This window comes from Lepidochelys kempii, chromosome 1 (assembly GCF_965140285.1).
Source record: "Lepidochelys kempii isolate rLepKem1 chromosome 1, rLepKem1.hap1, whole genome shotgun sequence".
Classification (NCBI taxonomy): Eukaryota; Metazoa; Chordata; order Testudines; family Cheloniidae; genus Lepidochelys; species Lepidochelys kempii.
The window spans coordinates 320,121,867-320,142,030 of NC_136380.1; the positions used below are offsets into that span (position 1 = coordinate 320,121,867).

A 20,164-nucleotide genomic window follows, 5' to 3' on the forward strand; every position below is an offset into this window, starting at 1 on the left:
CGTAGTAAAAAATCTGCTTTTCATGTACTTCTAAATGAACTGTGATTCACAAGTTGGAAACTGTCATAATGTGCCAGGATCAGACATTTGTACATAGTAATGGGGTCTTGGTGGGTCACAGTAACCTACCCACCTCAGATTTCAGTTATCAGGGATATCTACAATTCAGATTATACTGGCATGTGCAAGAAAATTAAGTGCTATGCATGTGACTCCGATGTAAAGTTGACTCTGAAGGTAAAAGATCTTCCAAAGTAATTGTGTTTTAGGTGGGGTAGAGTTGAGAGAGAGGTTTGGGGTAAGAGGTGCTGGGCTTGGATACATTTTTTCACACAGGCATGAAAGCAGGTTTATTGTAAGAAAACAAAAAAAATCATAACTTGTTTGCACGTAAAACTGAATAGAAGTAGCTAATGTTCTAAGTTGCAGTGTTGGGTAGGGAAGGGCATTAACATCATGAACATCTGACGTAGTAGTAAATGTCAGATACATTCGCCTCACCAAAAGCTAGACAAGCTAACAGCCAAGCTAGCAATTTAAAAAGTTTGCATACGCAATGGCCAAAACATTAATACTTCCTTTCATTCCTCAAAAGACATCCCCTCCCCTGCACACAGTATGCTTTCCCTCTCCTAGCATAGGCATCAGGGCACAAGAAGTGATCATTCACATTGTGCGTGCAGTTGGCGAGTTCTTGTAGTGTTTAAAAGGCCTGATGATGAAGTGGAAAACTACTCTTGGGAAATTAAACTGGTATGATCTATGACAGTCTACACACCTGAAAATATTCAAACCACTCATTATTCAACCCATCTTATATATATACATTCCTTTTATTTTCCCACATGGCTTATAACACAGTCTTAGTATCAGGTAATTTAAAAGTTAACGGTCTGATCCTGCAAGGTGCTGAGCACAGTCTAAGAGGTGCTGAAAACCTTCAACTCTCATTTACTTCACTGGAGCTGGGGGTGCTCATCACCCCCTAGAATCAGGCTTTAAACATTTTGTGAAACTGCATCTTTGAAAGCAGTAGAAATATTGAAGCCTTGATCAAACTAATGAATCTCTCTCAGCTCCACAACTGAAATGTTGGTCTTGAACATAATTCATGATATCTGGGCTCTTGTCATACTGAAAATAAAAAAGTATCATGGCATCCAAGTAAAATTTTCTGCTCAGCTAGGATAAATCCCCACTAATCACAGGTTGCCAAACTGCATTAGCATCCACATAGCAGACCTGTTATTTGAATATACTTTTCCAGTATGGGGAGTGAATGATCTTAATGTCTACTGAATTCTGGGAGGCGCCAATCTGGCCGATGTGATCCACCTGTATTTTGATGAAAGGAAGAAAAAGATACTCCTATTGTACTTCTTCCCTCAGAGAGCATGCAGAGCATTAGAGCAGAGCTAGTTTTTCCAGCTCAGCCATCATTTTCTTCAGTTTCATATCACCGTTTTCAGAACTCCTTGCCAACCTACCCAAAAGGATAAAAAAGGCAAGCAGCTTTAAGAACATGCTCCCACCTATTCAATTCTCTAACTAGCCTCCAGGAAAGGCAGCTGCCCTTCTACCACTGTTACCACTGCTATATAATTAGTTCCACCTGTCTAGAACCAAATAGCCCTGGTCACCTCCTAAACCTAGATCTCCTGCATGACTAAACAGAGCACTGTTTGTGTTCCAGCAACCCAACGCCTGTCTACCCAATTTTATTCAATCTCCTATTAGCGTCAAATCTATCCAGTGCTGCAGTTTTGTTTCGCTTGCCTCAGATTTACTTATCATAAATGCAACTAAACTTACTCCATGTGCTGCATTTACAATGATAAGAAACCTTATGCCTTAAATGGCACTACAACAATAAGAGTATATGCAACTTAAACATGAAAGACTCATATTACATTTCTGGAGATTGTAATATTTGCAATATCTTTGGTTGTGTAAACTGGGATATATTAAGAAGCCTGAAGCCCCTTAAGTATTGAATAGAGTTCTGTTTCAGGTGGGTAAGTTCGGAGACAATTAATAATCAATTTTGACCCCAACATCTCCCTATCGGCTCTCAAAGCTAATGAGGAGAGAAGAGCAGGAAATTATTAAATGAGTCTAATACAGCCTCCTCAGAGATCCTGAGTTTCTGTGTTAAACAAAATCAATCACTGCCAACTGAAAAGCATGTTAAATACCATATATGAACTTTGTGTCACATAAAGATGCAGTAGAGAATAATACAATTAGGAATAATTATTGCAAAAAGGTACTAGAATTTAATTATCCTAAAGTATGTCTATACCTGGAGATTATGTCAAGGAGCTCTTTAAAAAGTAGGAGGAAAAAATCTAATAGGAATGGAGGAAAAAAGAGAGAAAACCAAGTATCGAAATACCAGATATTAGTGTTGTATTTTCAGTGTTTTTAAAGTAGTCAAAATAATAATACACAGTAGTACAGGGGTTCCCAAACTTGGTTCACAGCTTGTTCAGGGTGAGCCCCTGGTGGTCCGCGAGATGCTTTGTTTACCTGAGCGTCTGCAGGTACAGCCACTCACAGCTTCCAGTGGCCGCGGTTCGCCATTCCTGGCCAATGGGAGCTGCGGGTAGCGATGGCACGGCCCGTGATGCTTCCCACAGCTCCCATTGGCTGGGAACAGCGAACTACGGCCAGTGGGAGCTGCGAGTGGCTGTACCTGCAGACACTCAGATAAACAAAGTGTCTCACGGCCTGCCAGGGGCTTACCCTGAACAAGCCATGAACAAAGTTTGGGAACTCTTTTGCAGTATTATAATGCAGAAGATCATGCCTTTAAACAAAATTTCAAGATTGGAATCATATTTCAGTACTGCAGTGTAACATATGGCAATATAGATCATATTGTAGATGAAAACACATCCATAATCTTAACTTCAATTATTGACTTAACAATACCCACAGATATCCATCCATCTTCTAAATGGAAATTAAAACCAAGGATATTTTGATTTGTTCTTAGCTGCATTCAACAGCAAGAGGGCAATCCAAATCTTACTGCAACTGTCCTCTTTGAAACGGGATTAGATCATCATCAATCTTAATGCCCCGCGGCAGGGTGCACATGGATAGTTAGTTTGTGTCAGGTTAGTGCGGGGTAGATTCACACCCAGCTTGTGCAACCTTTTGTGTACACAAGCCTTTAGAGTCACAGGATTAGATTGTAGTGGGACAGGGCACAGAATTTCAGTGCTAGGAGTTGCTGTCTGCGGAGTGCTGAGCCAAGAAGAATGCCTCCTGACATTCTGGTGAGCTCAGCAAGAGACTACTATGACACTGTTTTTTGAAGAAGATCTAGAACCTCATCCTTCAGAGCTTAAACCAGTCTCCTGCTATTGAGGCTAGAAGGTGACGTCCCACATCTGCTCACAGTGGAAATTCTTGCACCTTCTTCTGAGACATGTGGTACTGGCCCATGCTGGAGACAGAATAGTGGACTAGGTGGGCCACAGGTCTGACCCTTTATGGTAACTCCCAGGTTCATATCACAGAATCCTTATGTCTCTTTTTGCAACTGGTATTTTAGGACACGATTGTGAGCAGCAAAAATATACCCCAAGTATTTCTACTATTTTGCCCACTTAGAGCAGAGTTCATTGCTGCACAGTATGAATGTCAACTGGGCAGAACATCTGCATTTAAATGATGAATAGCCCTGCATCTGATTAATATACCTGTCCTTACCACACATCACTGAGTGGAGCACCAAGAGAAGAGAGGAAAACATTAATGTAAATCAATGAGAGAGCCATCGTAGCATCTCACATGACTTAGTACTAATCTGTTAAGCATCATGGCTCTGCAAATTTATCCAGATTGGTACTGCACTTGTGGAAGAATTCTAATACAATCATGTGCGTGTATGTCAGTAGGTTTCTCTCTCTCAAGTGAGCACCCGCAAACACACACAGCATTATCTGAGTAAGACTGTACTAGTCAAGATTGCTTTTAGAACAAGAACTAAATTCATTACAATATTGTACATATATATCCAGTCAACCTCTTTCCTCTAATCAATCTCCTATATCCTCCAACTTAAAATGGTGCTGAAGAATGGGTCATACACGGACAAGTTACTCTGTGGACAATCCAAATGGTTATACTGAATTGCCATATATTAAAACAATGCTAATAAACATTTCATTACAGAATTTGATCTAAAAGGAGGGTCTATAGATCTCCAGAATGGTAAAAACAGAAAATTATGAGGCAGATACTAAGTTATATCACCACTACTCCTACATTATAGGTATGAAATTACGCCATAGCCATTACATACAGTTACACCATTGTCTCTTTCAGCAGAGAAGTAATACACATCAACTCAAGCTAGAAATCAGAGAGAACACTGAGGCCCCTTTCAAGCTACATTAGTACTCTACCATATTTAGAGAAGAATGATTGGAAATGAGTACATCAGAGCTCTTCATGCTAGCCAAATATCTAAAAGTAAAGCTTTGTTTTTTATACTTTACTGAGACATAGTGCAGAGTTGTGCCTGTTTATATTTAAGACTGCTTCCAGTTTTCTAGGATCTGAAGCACACACTTTCATTTCTTAGGAAACGACACTAGTTAATATACCAGTAGAAATCAGAACTGACTTTGGTAATCAACTCAGAACTTGTAGAGATTGCTCTTGGTACAAGTGCTTTTGAAGTATAAGAGCCCTTAAATTTCCTATTCTCTTTGCCATATAACTGACATCAGAATTCAGTCCTTCAGAAAATATACAGCATAACAGAATACACGCTAGAATAACATTCAACATAAAACAATGAGTAAATGGTAGTCTAATACCACTACCAGAATGTGTTCTGAATGTATTCTTCTAAATTTGATACAGAAGTCTGTCAGCGGACTTCTGGACACTGCCTCGTGCAAAGTCCTAATTTGAGCATTCTGGGTTGGTCCTTGGCTCAGGCAGCGGTTGCTTAAATCAAATCAAGAAAAATCAGTGTTCAGAAACTTACACAAGTCAAAAACCTTGGCCCACAGGGTTTCCATCTACAGCTCCCTCCCTTGTATTCCAGAAGGTTCTAAGTCTTTTAGAGGCAGACTGGCAGGGAGTTGCTGGCACTGACGTTCCAAGTTCTTTCAACCCATCTCTTCCTGTCTCTCTTTACACTTGTGCCTACCTTCATTCCCTGCAGCAGCTGGGGAGGGGCATGTCTGTCCATAACTGACACTTCTCACAGTTGGGGAGGCTGGTTTTGCTGTTTGCAGGCACAAAGGGTTCTTAACTCTTTCCTGCTGTGTTTGTAGACACCATCACAAAGCCAAAGAGTGCTCCTCTATCAGAGGTTCACATCGTAGTAACTAGTGTTTTCTTAACTACTGCTTTTGCTTAGTCTTCATCTTCAGTGCTTTTGTTCTAATTATTAAAGATCTGGGATACAATTCTGCCATTCAGACTCACAAAGCATAGAAGGAACCTTTACTCCACAAGCAGTCCCAGTGAAAACCAATGGGACTATGCACAGAGTATAAAATGGGAGAATCAGGACATTAGTTCACAGCAGATTATCTACTAAATGATATTCTTATTCAAAAAATCTTACCATTAGGGTATCTTCATTCTGGAGTAGGAGACTGTGATGGGGCTTACTCCCATAACCTGTTAAACAAGGGGTTAAGAGCCAAATTAGTGCAGCTGTGATTGATTGAATCCTGATCAGAGGGAGTGGAGCTAGATAAGGATCATTAGGCACCCGGGCCTTATAGGAATCTGAGTGAACTCAGTAGGAGAAAGACTGAAGAGAAGGTGCAGACAGAAACTCACAGAGAACAAGCCAGGCTCCTTCAAGGAGGGAGCCCTGAAATAGGATTACTGAAAGCACTTCAGTGGAGCCCAAGAGGGGAGGAGAGTGTTTAGTTCAGCACATAGGCACCAACTCCGTGGGTACTCTGGGCTGGAGCGCCCATGGAAAAAAAATAGTGGGTGCTCAGCACCCACCAGTCTCAGCTGTTCAGAAGGGCCCCGCCCAAAGAGTTGATTGGTGGGGCCACCAATCAGCTATTTGGTAGGTGGGTGGGGTCTGGGGGAGGAAAGAGGCAGAGCAAGGGTGGGGCCTCAGGGGAAGTGGTGGAGGGGTGGTGGAGTACTCCCGGGGAAAAATAAAAGTCAGTGTCTATGGTTCAGCAGAGGAAGCAAAAGTTGGGAGGACCTAGGGAGAACCCAGAGGCCTGAGAACCAAAGGGAGGCTATGTAAACCATAGCTGCAGTGCAGCACCACAAAGGGACTTAGAGATAGGAAGGGACCCAGAGAAACAGCAGCATGTCTGAAGAAGCAGACCGAGCTGCTTAATGGAGGGTCCCTGGGTCAGAATACAGAGTTGAGGGAAAGTATGGGTTCCCCCACCAGCCTCTGAGGAAGAGGCATCCAAGCCCAAACGAAGGAATCTTGAGCCTAAGGTGGGGATGAAGACTGATCTGAAAGGACAAGCTGAGGAATAGCCCAAAGGGTGGGGGTTGGGAGGGGAGGTTTTTTGGTGATGGGATGTTTATGAACTTTCTCTTCAACCTCCTTGTTACCCCAGAAGGGGACCGAACCAGATATGACTTGGCAGCAAACCCAAGCCATGGAAGACCCGGTGAGAGGCAGATGGCCTGCAGGAGGTACCGAAGACAAGGACATCTTGTAGCATCGCACCCTGACATAAAGAGGTGCAATGGGTGGTGAATACATTACACTTCACAGGCAAAAAGTCAAGCAGATGACTCAAGATCAGCTGTGAAGGCCAAATATTCCAATAACACAAGTGTCAAAAAGATGTTTTGTGTGTCCTTAGTGAGAAAGCTGAGTTTGTTTTTAATTTTGGCATTGAGAACTACGTGACTAAGAGAGAACAGAAGTCTCTAATAGACAAAAAACACACACACAAAAATCAATAACTGCAGATGTTCTCTCTCAGTGTAAGAAAAAAATATCCTACCCTATGTTTGGTTGTCACATTCCTAAAACAATGGTACTTTGCTAAAAACCAGAAGGATGTACAGCTCTCTGTGAAGGTTACTTCTCTGAACTGGCCAGCAGAAAGCATTCAATAGCAACTTCCCCAACACTTTTCCTAGAAACTAAATATGCTAGCACCTTTAGAAAATTCTACCTCCGCCTGCCCAGGCAGCAAGAATTGTTTGTGTTCTTGAGATTTAGCCATCTCACCAACTCACAGAACCATTTATTTTTGGTATTAGTTGTCAGCATTAAATATATTCATATGCAGGAGATTATGGACATGAGACAATGCTTGGATTACCTTCATATTTTTCTACTTTAAGGGGAAATTATACTTATGTTGAAACCAGATGGACACTGTCTGTCATAGTGCTGGGGAAGTCTTCTCTCTGTTTTCATGAGACCATGTCTGAATGAGCATTGTAGAAACCGTATTCTCTTTCTTTTATGATAAATTATTTAGAATTTGTTACCTGGTTCTAGCAGGTTATGGATCTACTTGATCCCTGATTCCAAAGCACCTGTGGAAGTTCAATGTCCCTAACTACATGCTGGAAACAAAATAAATGTATCTTAAAAGTGTTTGCAAGTGCAGCACTTAATAAAGGGCATAAAGTTTCCACTTTATACCTTTTAGGATAATCTGTGCTAATTGAATCCATTAGCACTACATAGGAACAGCATTCCAAGAGGAGCTGTGGAGGCAAAAAACCTAACTGGCTTCAAGGCTGAGCTTGATAAGTTTATGGAGGGGATCGTATGATGAGACTGCCTACAATGGCATGTAGCCGATACGTGATTACTAGCAGCAAATATCACCAATGGCCAGTGATGGGACACCAGATGGGGAGGGCTCCAAGTTACTACAGAGAACTCTTTCCCAGATGTCTGGCTGGTGCACCTTTCCCACGATGTCTGGGTCTGATTGATTGCCATATTTGGGGTCGGGAAGGAATTTTCCCACTGGTCAGACTGGCAGAGACCCTGGGGGTTTTCACCTGCCGCTGCTGTATGGGATACGAGTTAACACTAGTGTAAATGGTAGATTTTCTGTAACATGAAGTCTTAAAATCATTATTTGAGGACTTCAGTAACTCAACCAGAGGTTATGGGTTTATTACAGGAGTAGGTGGGTGAGGCTTTGTGGCATGTAACATGCAGGAGATCAGAGTAGGTGATCAAGATGGTCTCTTCTTGCCTTAAAGTCTATGAAATAACAGGAATTGTAAGACAAAGCACAAACTGCAGAGTAATCCATAGCCACAGTAGTCTGCTTGTAGCTTTTGCTTTTAGCTGATGATTTCACTACTTATTTCAAATGTGAGGGATTACAGAATGTACGCACCATCTTTGGTTATCTGAAAATTTCCAACTTCATACAAAGAAAAGGAGTACTTGTGGCACCTTAGAGACTAACCAATTTATTTGAGCATAAGCTTTCGTGAGCTACAGCTCACTTCATCGGATGCATACTGTGGAAAGTGTAGAAGATCTTTTTATACACACAAAGCATGAAAAAATACCTCCTCCCACCCCACTCTCCTGCTGGTAATAGCTTATCTAAAGTGATCACTCTCCTTACAATGTGTATGATAATCAAGTTGGGCCATTTCCAGCACAAATCCAGGTCTCCCCCCCCCACACACACACACACACAAACCCACTCTCCTGCTGGTAATAGCTTATCTAAAGTGCCTCCAGCTTTCACCCTGACCACACCACACGATCCATCGTCTACAGCCAAGCTCTGCGATACAACCGCATTTGCTCCAACCCCTCAGACAGAGACAAACACCTACAAGATCTCTGTCAAGCTTTCTTACAACTACAATACCCACCTGCAGAAGTAAAGAAACAGATTGATAGAGCCAGAAGAGTTCCCAGAAGTTACCTACTACAGGACAGGCCTAACAAAGAAAATAACAGAACGCCACTAGCCGTCACCTTCAGCCCCCAACTAAAACCCCTCCAACGCATTATTAAGGATCTACAACCTATCCTAAAGGATGACCCAACACTCTCACAAGTCTTGGGAGACAGGCCAGTCCTTGCCTACAGACAGCCCCGCAACCTGAAGCAAATACTCACCAACAACCACATACCACACAACAGAACCACTAACCCAGGAACTTATCCTTGCAACAAAGCCCGTTGCCAATTGTGCCCACATACCTATTCAGGGGACACCATCACAGGGCCTAATAACATCAGCCACACTATCAGAGGCTCGTTCACCTGCACATCCACCAATGTGATATATGCCATCATGTGCCAGCAATGCCCCTCTGCCATGTACATTGGTCAAACTGGACAGTCTCTACGTAAAAGAATAAATGGACACAAATCAGATGTCAAGAATTATAACATTCATAAACCAGTCGGAGAACACTTCAATCTCTCTGGTCACGCAATCACAGACATGAAGGTCGCTATCTTAAAACAAAAAAACTTCAAATCCAGACTCCAGCGAGAAACTGCTGAATTGGAATTCATTTGCAAATTGGATACTATTAATTTAGGCTTAAATAGAGACTGGGAGTGGCTAAGTCATTATGCAAGGTAGCCTGTTTCCTCTTGTTTTTTCCTACCCTCCCCCCCCAGATGTTCTGGTTTAACTTGAAGAGTGGTCAGTTTGGATGAGCTATTACCAGCAGGAGAGTGAGTTTGTGTGTGTATGGGGGTGGGGGGGATGTGAGAAAACCTGGATTTGTGCAGGAAATAGCCCAACTTGATTGTCATGCACGTTGTGTAAAGAGTTGTCACTTTGGATGGGCTATCACCAGCAGGAGAGTGAATTTGTGGGGGGGGGGTGGAGGGTGAGAAAACCTGGATTTGTGCTGGAAATGGCCCACCTGATGATCACTTTAGATAAGCTATTACCAGCAGGACAGTGGGGTGGGAGGAGGTATTGTTTCATATTCTCTGTGTATATATAAAGTCTGCTGCAGTTTCCACGATATGCATCTGATGAAGTGAGCTGTAGCTCACGAAAGCTTATGCTCCAATAAATTGGTTAGTCTCTAAGGTGCCACAAGTACTCCTTTTCTTTTGGCGAATACAGACTAACACGGCTGTTACTCTGAAACTTATCTAAAGTGACCACTCTCCTTACAATGTGTATGATAATCAAGGTGGGCCATTTCCAGCACAAATCCAGGGTTTAACAAGAACGTCGGGGGGGGGGGTAGGAAAAAAAAGGGGAAATAGGTTAACTTTGCATAATGACTTAGCCACTCCCAGTCTCAACTTTCATGTCTGTAATCACGTGACCAGAGAGATTGAAGTGTTCTCCGACTGGTTTATGAATGTTATAATTCTTGACATCTGATTTGTGTCCATTTATTCTTTTACGTAGAGACTGTCCAGTTTGACCAATGTACAGCCCCCCAACCTGAAGCAAATACTCACCAGCAACCACATACCACACAACAGAACCACTAACCCAGGAACCCATCCTTGCAACAAAGCCCGTTGCCAACTGTACCCACATATCTATTCAGGGGACACCATCACTGGGCCTAATAACATCAGCCACACTATCAGAGGCTCGTTCACCTGCACATCCACTAATGTGATATATGCCATCATGTGCCAGCAATGCCCCTCTGCCATGTACATTGGTCAAACTGGACAGTCTCTACGTAAAAGAATAAATGGACACAAATCAGATGTCAAGAATTATAACATTCATAAACCAGTCGGAGAACACTTCAATCTCTCTGGTCACGTGATTACAGACATGAAAGTTGCTATATTACAACAAAAAAACTTCAAATCCAGACCTCCAGGGAGAAACTGTTGAATTGGAATTCATTTGCAAATTGGATACAATTAACTGAGGCTTGAATAGAGACTGGGAGTGGCTAAGTCATTATGCAAGGTAACCTATTTCCCCTTGTTTTTTCCCACCCCACCCCCCCGATGTTCTTGTTAAACCCTGGATTTTTGCTGGAAATGGCCCACCTTGATTATCATACACATTGTAAGGAGAGTGGTCACTTTAGATAAGCTATTAACAGCAGGAGAGTGGGGTGGGAGGAGGTATTTTTTCATGCTTTTTGTGTGTATATAACAAGATCTTCTACACTTTCCACAGTATGCATCTGATGAAGTGAGCTGTAGCTCACGAAAGCTTATGCTCAAATAAATTGGTTAGTCTCTAAGGTGCCACAAGTCCTCCTTTTCTTTTTGTGAATACAGACTAACACGGCTATTACTCTGAAACCTGCAACTTCATACAGTAATCAGGTGGAGAGATTATTGTGCTACTCTGTATGTCTCACCAGAGCCACTCATAATATAGGATGACAGAAGAGAGAGTACGGAGCCAGAGCCATCAATCCTGTGAAAGGAAGTGGTGTGTGCTATTATGAAAATGAAGACTGGGAAATCACCGGGAGTAGATAACATGCCTGCAGAATTGTTAAAAGGGATTGGCAATCGCAAAACTGAAATTATGTGGAAAAACTGTAGTGATATATATATATATATGACTAAAAAATGGCTGGAGGACTGGACGAAGAAAATTTTTCTGCCTTTCTCAAAGAAGGCAGACATGACAGTTGTAGTAACTATCATACCATCACCCTGGTATTGCATGCGAGGAAAGTTCTTCTCTGCATAATTCAGAATAGCATGAAACAAACGAAAGAAGCAGAGCTACCACCGCAACAATCTGTTTTCAATGCACATGTGACCAAATGGCAAATATTAGTCACATCACTGGAAAAATGCAGAGAGTACAATCATCCACTGATCACATGTCATCCATGGCCATCTTTGGAGGATATTGGCAGATATGAGTAGTCCAAAGCATTCCGAATTGGCAGATATGGGGTGTCCAAAGCATGAACTCATTGCAAGTCTCTTCCACCAACATCAGCCATGGTGCAAACAGTAGCAGCTGACAGTCAGTGGTTTTCCACCGGGCAGTCTATGAGACAAGAGTGTATTTTGTTGCAAGCCTCTAACACATACACAGAATTTATGATGAAAAAAGGCTTGGAAGGTTTTGACAAAGTAGAACAAGCTTGGATTTCCATTGGTGGACACCTAACCGACGTCACAAATGCTGATAATATGACATGTTTTGTAACAACTATAATGCAAATTTTGGAGTCTGTAAAAAACAGTTAGTGAGGAATGTGGACTATTCCTGAATGTGATGAGAACAAAATGCACATACGTTGACTCAGATAACAAAAACAGCATGCAAGCAGAAATCATAATTAACAGACAAGCTAGAGAGGCAGCAGATTAATTTAATTATCTGGGATCACATATAGCTAATCAATGAAGTTGTGTCAAAAAATTAGAAAAGACAAGGGATAGCTTGCTCAGGTATTGCCTCCCTTAAGAAAGTGTGGAAAAACCATTCTGTCTCAAAAGGGGCAACTAGTGAAAAGCCTAATTTTTCTTCCATACAGATTTATGGATGTGAATAAAGTTAATGCTGCTAACAAGAAGAAAGTTGAAGCTTTTGCAATGTGCTTCTGGCAAAGATTCTTGCATATCTCATGGACAGAAATAAAAGATGAATGCCTATGTTAGAAAAAAAATATTGGAGAGAAGCAGACCCTGATGTCAAAAATCAATAGAAGCAAACTCATGTACTTTGGTCACTTTAAGCACAGGAAATAACCTTCAGAAAGTTATTATGGAAAGAATGGTGGAGGGTCATCGTAGTAAGGACTGATCAGTGAGGAGAGAAATGGATGGTGCAGCAAATCACTGGAAGGTCAGATGCTGAGTGCTTGAAGACAGCAATGGATCATGAAGGCTTCTGAACATTCTGCTGATATAATTGCTATGCAGACATAGAATCATAGAATATCAGGGTTGGAAGGGACTTCAGGAGGTCATCTAGTCCAAACCCCTGCTCAAAGCAGGACCAATCCCCAATTTGTGCCCCAGATCCCTAAATGGCCCCCTCAAGGATTGAACTCACAACCCTGGGTTTAGCAGGCCAATGCTCAAACCACTGAGCTATCCCTCCCCTGAAATAGATTTATTTACAATAATCTACTCTCTTTAGTTGCATAAAGATGATTACCAAGGATGTTGGCAGCAAAACCAGGAGTCATACTAACCCCTCCCACCCATTCCACAGATAACGGGAGACATTTTTCTTTTCATCATATAAAAATGAGATGGGACCTCCCCCAGACTGAATGTGGAGCCCAGTTAACATATGACCTCCTTAATTGCTTAGCGAAATTTGTGAGTGCATTTGGTTTGTACATGCAAAATCCATATTTGCCCTCACAAAACCTACCTTCTTACTATCACACTGGGTATTTGCACATAATGTTGAATTACCCAATTTGCTAACAAACGGGCTTGCAAAATTTGCCCGAATAGATAAGGTGGCCCACTAAAAATTCATCCCTTAGGTACCCAATGAAACAATATTATGTTACTGCAAACAGGGAGGAAGAAAATTATTGGAGATGGAGTCCCACAATCCATGATGGAGATAGCAGAGAAAATGAACTGATCTACCGAGTACCAACAGTAGTGAAAGCAAACTATGGATGAAGTGAGCTGTAGCTCATGAAAGCTTATGCTCAAATAAATTGGTTAGTCTCTAAGGTGCCACAAGTACTCCTTTTCTTTTTGTGAATATAGACTAACACAGCTGCTACTCTGAAACATGGAAATAGAATGTATATGATGTTCTATGCTTAGCTCTGTGGGTAGGTACTGAAATCCCCATTTGAGCTGTCTTCTTTGACAGTCAATGGGTGAGATCAAATTCTTATGTAATGGCATGCAATATTTTTATTTAAGGACTCAAGCTGGTATGTGAGTCATTTTTCAAAGGCAATCTTTATTGTATCCATATAGAAGCATCTTCTTTTGTTCTTGTTAGAGTCTAGATCAAAATATGCCATTTTATGTCAACTATTTTTAACATATACTTAACATCATATTTTATTTCTTCTAATTGCAATATGAATGCTTTCTAATAAGGTTACCTCAGCAAGCTTACAATGAAGACTGCACCACTGCTAATGTTTTACTTAGCTGTAACATAGCAGTTCATTTCCTTCACAAAATGATTTCAAAGTGAAATATTTTCATACCTCCCTCTACATCAGCATTTTTGCAGGCTGCACGCTCTACTCAGCCACTGCATCCACAGTGAATCATATATAATGATCATTTTAATGAAAGAAGAAATACTATGCATGTAAAGTACATACATATTTTCTTTTCCAATAACATCACTAACGCTTTTTTCAAGAACACTAACTTTCATGCAGGAGTGGTCACTTTAGCCTCAGTGGTATTAAACCTTTGACTCTAGATTATAGTAAATGCATTTTTGGTTTCACACAGAACTTAAACAAACAAACAAACAAACAAAAATCCCACTCTAGAGAGCTCATGGGTTTCAGCATCATTCAAATTAAAATACAGAATAGTCCAATGCTATTAACATCTCACCTGCATTACCAAACTAAATCAGAAATGAAGATGCTAAAGAAGAAAAATACCACTGATTCATTGTCCTTTGGGGAAAATATACTATTAATGAGTAATTCTTGGTTTTGAGGATTTCATATCGTATCACCACAAAACTAACCGATTAGTAGGTTAGCTCACAGATACAATAATGTCAGATACACATAACCTTTTTTGTTTGAATATACAATTAAACGTGATGACTTTTGTGCTGGTAGATACTGATTGAATGGATCTTTGCCTCTTACCATCCACGCAGGCTGGCCTTGCTCTTGTTGTACCGGCAATCTGTCCTTTTTTACATGCACAGCGAGCTGTTTGTCGGGCTATAGTCCTTCGGGGCTGACTGCTATCTCTGTCCAAAGTAACAATCTCACATGTACCTGCAGCCAGTTGACCTGGAAAAAGAACCAGCAACAGGTACCAGAGTCACTGAATGCACTACAGGCAATCTATTACAGCTGAATAGAGTCATGGCCCAATGTCATGACAGACATTCCACAACAAATGGGAAGCCTGCGGATGAATATAATAAAACGGAGATGCCATACAATTTTTCTTTGTGGTGGACATGTGAAAACCTCGCAAACTGGTTTGGTCAGAAAATGGTGATTTTTCTATAGAAGCAGGAAAGCTAGGGTCAAACAGATTACTTTTATGTTAGTTGGCGTAAAGGAACAATCCATTTTTGCAGCAATGAAATTAAATGTGGCACTGTCTATACATGTGTTGAAAACAAATGTTTGAAAATGTTTGAAAATATCAAAGGCAAATTTCAGAAAATATCTGCAAACAGTGCCCTTTCCATGAATGTAAATCTTAATTACAGGATTTTTCTTTGAAAATCTAGTTTTATAACAAAGCATTTAAAAGTTTGAGCAGATTTTTCAATCCCTTAATTTAGCTTCCATCCCATCACAATAAAATACAAAAGCACTTACATACATATTTCCTATTAGATACTAGCCTGTGATCATTTTATGTACTAATCATGCCATCAAATTGCAAACCATATCAAGATGACATTATTTAATGGCCAAGCTTATATATGTATAAGTTCCCCTGACCTATGTTATTTTCTCCAGAAATATTAAGAAAACCCATCCAGTTTGATTCTGGATTTCATACCTGCTCTATGATAGATACAGAAAGTAATAGAAAAAATGTTTTTTGGTGGAAGTTGTGCATCCTGAAAGTTTGAAATGTCACATTCCTTTTGAAGATGTTGATAACATGACACTAGTAAAGGCAAATGTTAACTTTTGCAAGCAAGACAGATACATTACAGATAATACAGTGGTTAATAAGTTTGAAAAACAGACTATCACTTTTCACTGGGTAGATCTGTTATTTATCTCTTCTAGATTTTATGTTACAGTGCAAGATAGCACTTTTATTTGGTCTTGTACTTGCATGCAATCAATTACAACCATTTATGTGAACATGTGCAAAAATGTGCCTGAAATTCATAAGCTAACTACATCTAGTTCTCAGAATACTTGAGATGGAATAAATGCCAATCCGGAGATGACAAACCGGGCTGTGCAATTTCAACAATATTTCTAGTAAATGGTTTCAGGTCTATTGAAAACCTTAATGTTTCTTGTCAGGTGGGTCTTATAATGTAAGGTGCACATTTGAACAAGCAGTTAAAGACTGTGATATCTGATCTTTTACTACCACAGTTCCATAAAAATAAACCCTCTTATTTCACAAAAAGCTACCTAAAAACAACGATAAATTCAAATGAAGTGAAGTCTAAATGATTAAAATAATATTGGCATTGTTTTCTAGATGTAATACAATTTTTACCTTGTAGATTATTGCCCTTTTCTCGGCTTATGTTTCATGTTGCCCTGGGAAATGTGAATAAGATTTCTGGAATTGTCAGAGGAGCAAAATATTGATGGGTCTCATCCAGCCACTGGGATTGATTCACCAATGAGTTGCTCTAATTATATGTTGGTGAAATTCCATGATATCAGTGAATTATACCAGGGTAAAATGGAATAACACAATGATGAATCAGGAGCATAGCATTCTACAGACTACTACACATATTTACATATCTATATTAATCTGTTTAAAGGTTTTCCAAAACACCCATCACCATGTTATCTAGTGCCTCATAGTTAAATTAGATTTGCACAGTGAGATTTTTATAGAACTTCATGAACCTTCTTCTCTTCTGCATTCCCTGTTTAAGATGTGTTTATCTTAAGCAGGGACTATTTATTTTTAATTATTTTATTTGTTTGCTTCATTTCTCCTTTCTCTCTCCCATTAATCTGGTTACGGTGGGGAAGCTTTTCAAAGAGGAGGGCTTTGTAGCTTGCCCAGCCTCTATTTGCCTGATCTCCCTTAGAAAATTATTCCAAAGTTGACACCCCTTAAATTGAAGGAGAAAGAAAGAAAGAAAGAAAGAAAGAAAGAAAGAAAGAAAGAAAGAAAGAAAGAAAGAAAGAAAGAAAGAAAGTTTCTCCACATCTGTCATACATCTTGTCCTGCGCTTTGGGAGCTGCATTTTCCCCAAAAAATGTAAATACATTAATGAGTCATGTGTGGAGATGCAGTCATTGATGTGACTAGTTCTTGACCCTTGATGAATTTAAATATCATGACGGAGACCTTAGAATGGTAACAGAAATAGAATGGAAACCAGTGGAGGGATAGAAGCACAGAGATGATGAGCTCACAGAGGCCTTTCCCACTCAGGAGGTGGGCTGCTGTATTCTAGACAAGCTGGAGTTTTTCCATGCTTGCCACCATCAGTCCAAAATGCAGTAAGTAACAGTAATCCAGCCTGGGGGATGACAGTATGAATCACTGTGGCCAAAACCTCATACGGAAGGAAAGGGACAAGTTTGCTACCAAGGTGCAGATGGCTACCTGTTTTTCTAGACTAAGCACAGAGTATGATAAATAGGGGTACTTGCCTTCAAAAAGCCAGCTCATTAATTGAATCAATTCTCCCTTTGGACCCATTTCTGAGCTAGAAATACACAGATATCAAAATCCAAAACTGATAAAACTCTAAAAAATGGCAGTACTTCTGTAATTATTATTTTAAATTTGGGGCCACATAAATACCCACAACTTTCTTTAGGCAATGGGAATTGTGGGTACTCAACACCTTTTTTTTAAAAGGAGAAAAATAATATTTATCGTTCAGTTCTGTAACTGTTCCGTGTGTGAGAATCCTATCAAGGTCAATGACAGTTTCGTGAATACATGCTGTATAGCAGGGAGGGAAAATGAGGCTCCAGGTGAAACGATCAAATCCTAAAATGCATCTTACAATAGAGTCTATATTCTTGAAAAAATAAAATTAAAGGCCAGTTTGCTAATGAAACAAAGATTTCTTCCCAGGTTATTTTTAGGCATACTGGTTTGCAATCTCATCAAGACAGAAATGTATTCCAAAGAACCTTGAAATTTAAACTGCATGTCATATCAGAAAGAGACCACTTTTTGTAAGATGTTTGATGCCCTTCATACCACATCCCCAACATGCAGTATAGTAATTACTCCTGAAGGAGGGTCTGCATGATGATCTATTTAATGTTAGTTCTCTGTAGGAAATAACATTTCTGTTCTCTGCCACAGAATAAAATAATCTATTTAAAAGAAAGTCTGCTGTGATTATAACAAATGTGATACAGTTATGAATTTCTCTCTTACACACACTGAAAAGCAGAAGACTTCATTTTTCCTTAACACAGAAATTCAGATGGAGACAACATGTTCTCCATCTTCTAATACAATACAAACAGAATCTGATCTAAAGGGATGGTTTTGCTAAGGGTTTTAGCTTCCATATTCATCCAGGAACTTTAATTCTGAATTGCACATGCAGGCTTATATTGTAGTTTCACTGAATAATTTTCCATGCACCACCAATTTGATGCCTAGCAACACAAGCTCTTTTTAGTTCAAAATGCATAAAGGTAGATGTCATTAAAAATCTTGGCTAGATTCAGGCTCTGTTTGTGATTGAACACAATGCCAGCAGTTGTTTCAAATCAGATCATCATAATAAATTCTGCATTTTGTTACTCAAATACTGAAGTATTATTGACAGGCCAAATCCTGAGTGACGCTGAGCACCCACTGAAATAAGTGGGAGTTCTAAGAGGCTTAGCATTTCTCAGGATTTGCAACAGCTATTAACCCATAAGTGTCCAATAAGTTTACACATATTTTGCTTAGAAGAAAAATGACTGCTTTAGGCAAAGCTTGAAAATATTAATTCCATATTTCTTTCTTCCGATGAAATATTCCAGAACAATAGGTCTTTCCTTGACAATGACCTGAATATTATGATTACATTTAAAATGTCTACTTTTGGACATAGCCCTTTAAGCTTTTATTTTAAAATATAGTTGAAAACAATAGCACTAGGCAACTGGAGGAAATTAATTTAACCTAGAGTAACAAATTATATTCTCAGCATTACAACAATGTAAATTCAGTGTAACTCCAAATTTACATTGGTGCAATTTGAGAAGTCAGTGAAACAACTTTATAATTACTGTCACAGAGCAAAATTTGGTTCATGCTCTATAACTGAATATAGGAAAAGGACATTCACTGAAACATCACGATTTCAAGATAGCTCTCAACTGAGAGTACTATTTCAAACCTAATTTATGCTACAAATGCATTCCAATTTCTCAAGAAACATATACACTAAAATGAACTAAATCCCTTTTCCATCACTAAAATATCTAATTCTGAAAGCATTTGTCTCAAAGACATTCAATCTGTTATTGAGGATCATCTAGAATCCAAATCTTTTATTAAAACATATAAATGCTGTGGTTGTTTAGGTAAAGCAGTGCAAACTGGGATTCTTCAGACGTACTACTCTAGGACAGCAACTCTCTTTAAATGTTCTTAACTGGTTCCAACTGGGGATGACTGTGCTGATGATCAAAGAACCTAAGAATTAATCTGTCACTGTTACTGAAAGAAAAAGGAATTACTTTGGATAATTCCTTCATTACAAATTTATCCTGCAGAGGTACCAAAAGCTAAAAAGCACTGGATGCCTGTGACTCAGTTTTGGGAAATCTGTGGACTCTTGCAGGGTCTTCTGTAGGATCTTTGTTGAGTTACATTTACAGAGACAAATTGTGCTCTCATTTACATCAATGTAAAACTGGAGTAACTCCAACTTCAACAAAATTATTCTGGATTTACACTAGTGTAAAAGAGCATAATTTGGCCCGTATTTTGCAGTGCCTACATTAAGAAGAAAAGGAGTACTTGTGGCACCTTAGAGACTAACCAAATTATTTGAGCATAATCTTTCGTTTCGTGCTCACTTCATCGGATGCATTGTGGAAAATACAGAAGATGTTTTTATACACACAAACCATGAAAAAATGGGTGTTTATCACTACAAAAGGTTTTCTCTCCCCCCACCCCACTCCCCTGCTGGTAATAGCTTATCTAAAGTGATCACTCTCCTTACACGAAAGCTTATGCTCAAATAAATTGGTTAGTCTCTAAGGTGCCACAAGTACTCCTTTTCTTTTTGCGAATTCAGACTAACACGGCTGTTACTCTGAAACCTACATTAAGAAATTTTTCAGCTAAAAGCCTTCTATGATTCACAAGTAAATATTATGAATTAACAAGTGAAAAATCTGATGAAGGTCTGCTCTTTTTAAGAGTCTGGTTGAAATATTTTCAGAGTAA

General features: G+C 39.7%; 1 protein-coding gene across 14 annotated transcripts in view; it reads right to left on the bottom strand.

The window, feature by feature from the left end:
* TAFA5 (TAFA chemokine like family member 5) overlaps positions 1 to 20,164 on the bottom strand; it is a 592,559-nt gene that overhangs the window by 259,832 nt on the left and 312,563 nt on the right. For all 14 annotated transcript variants that reach the window (XM_073328349.2, XM_073328354.2, XM_073328337.2 and 11 more), the window contains exon 2: positions 14,710 to 14,859. In XM_073328349.2, coding sequence (XP_073184450.1) covers positions 14,710 to 14,859 — 150 coding nt within the window. The remainder of the gene's footprint in view (positions 1 to 14,709; positions 14,860 to 20,164) is intronic.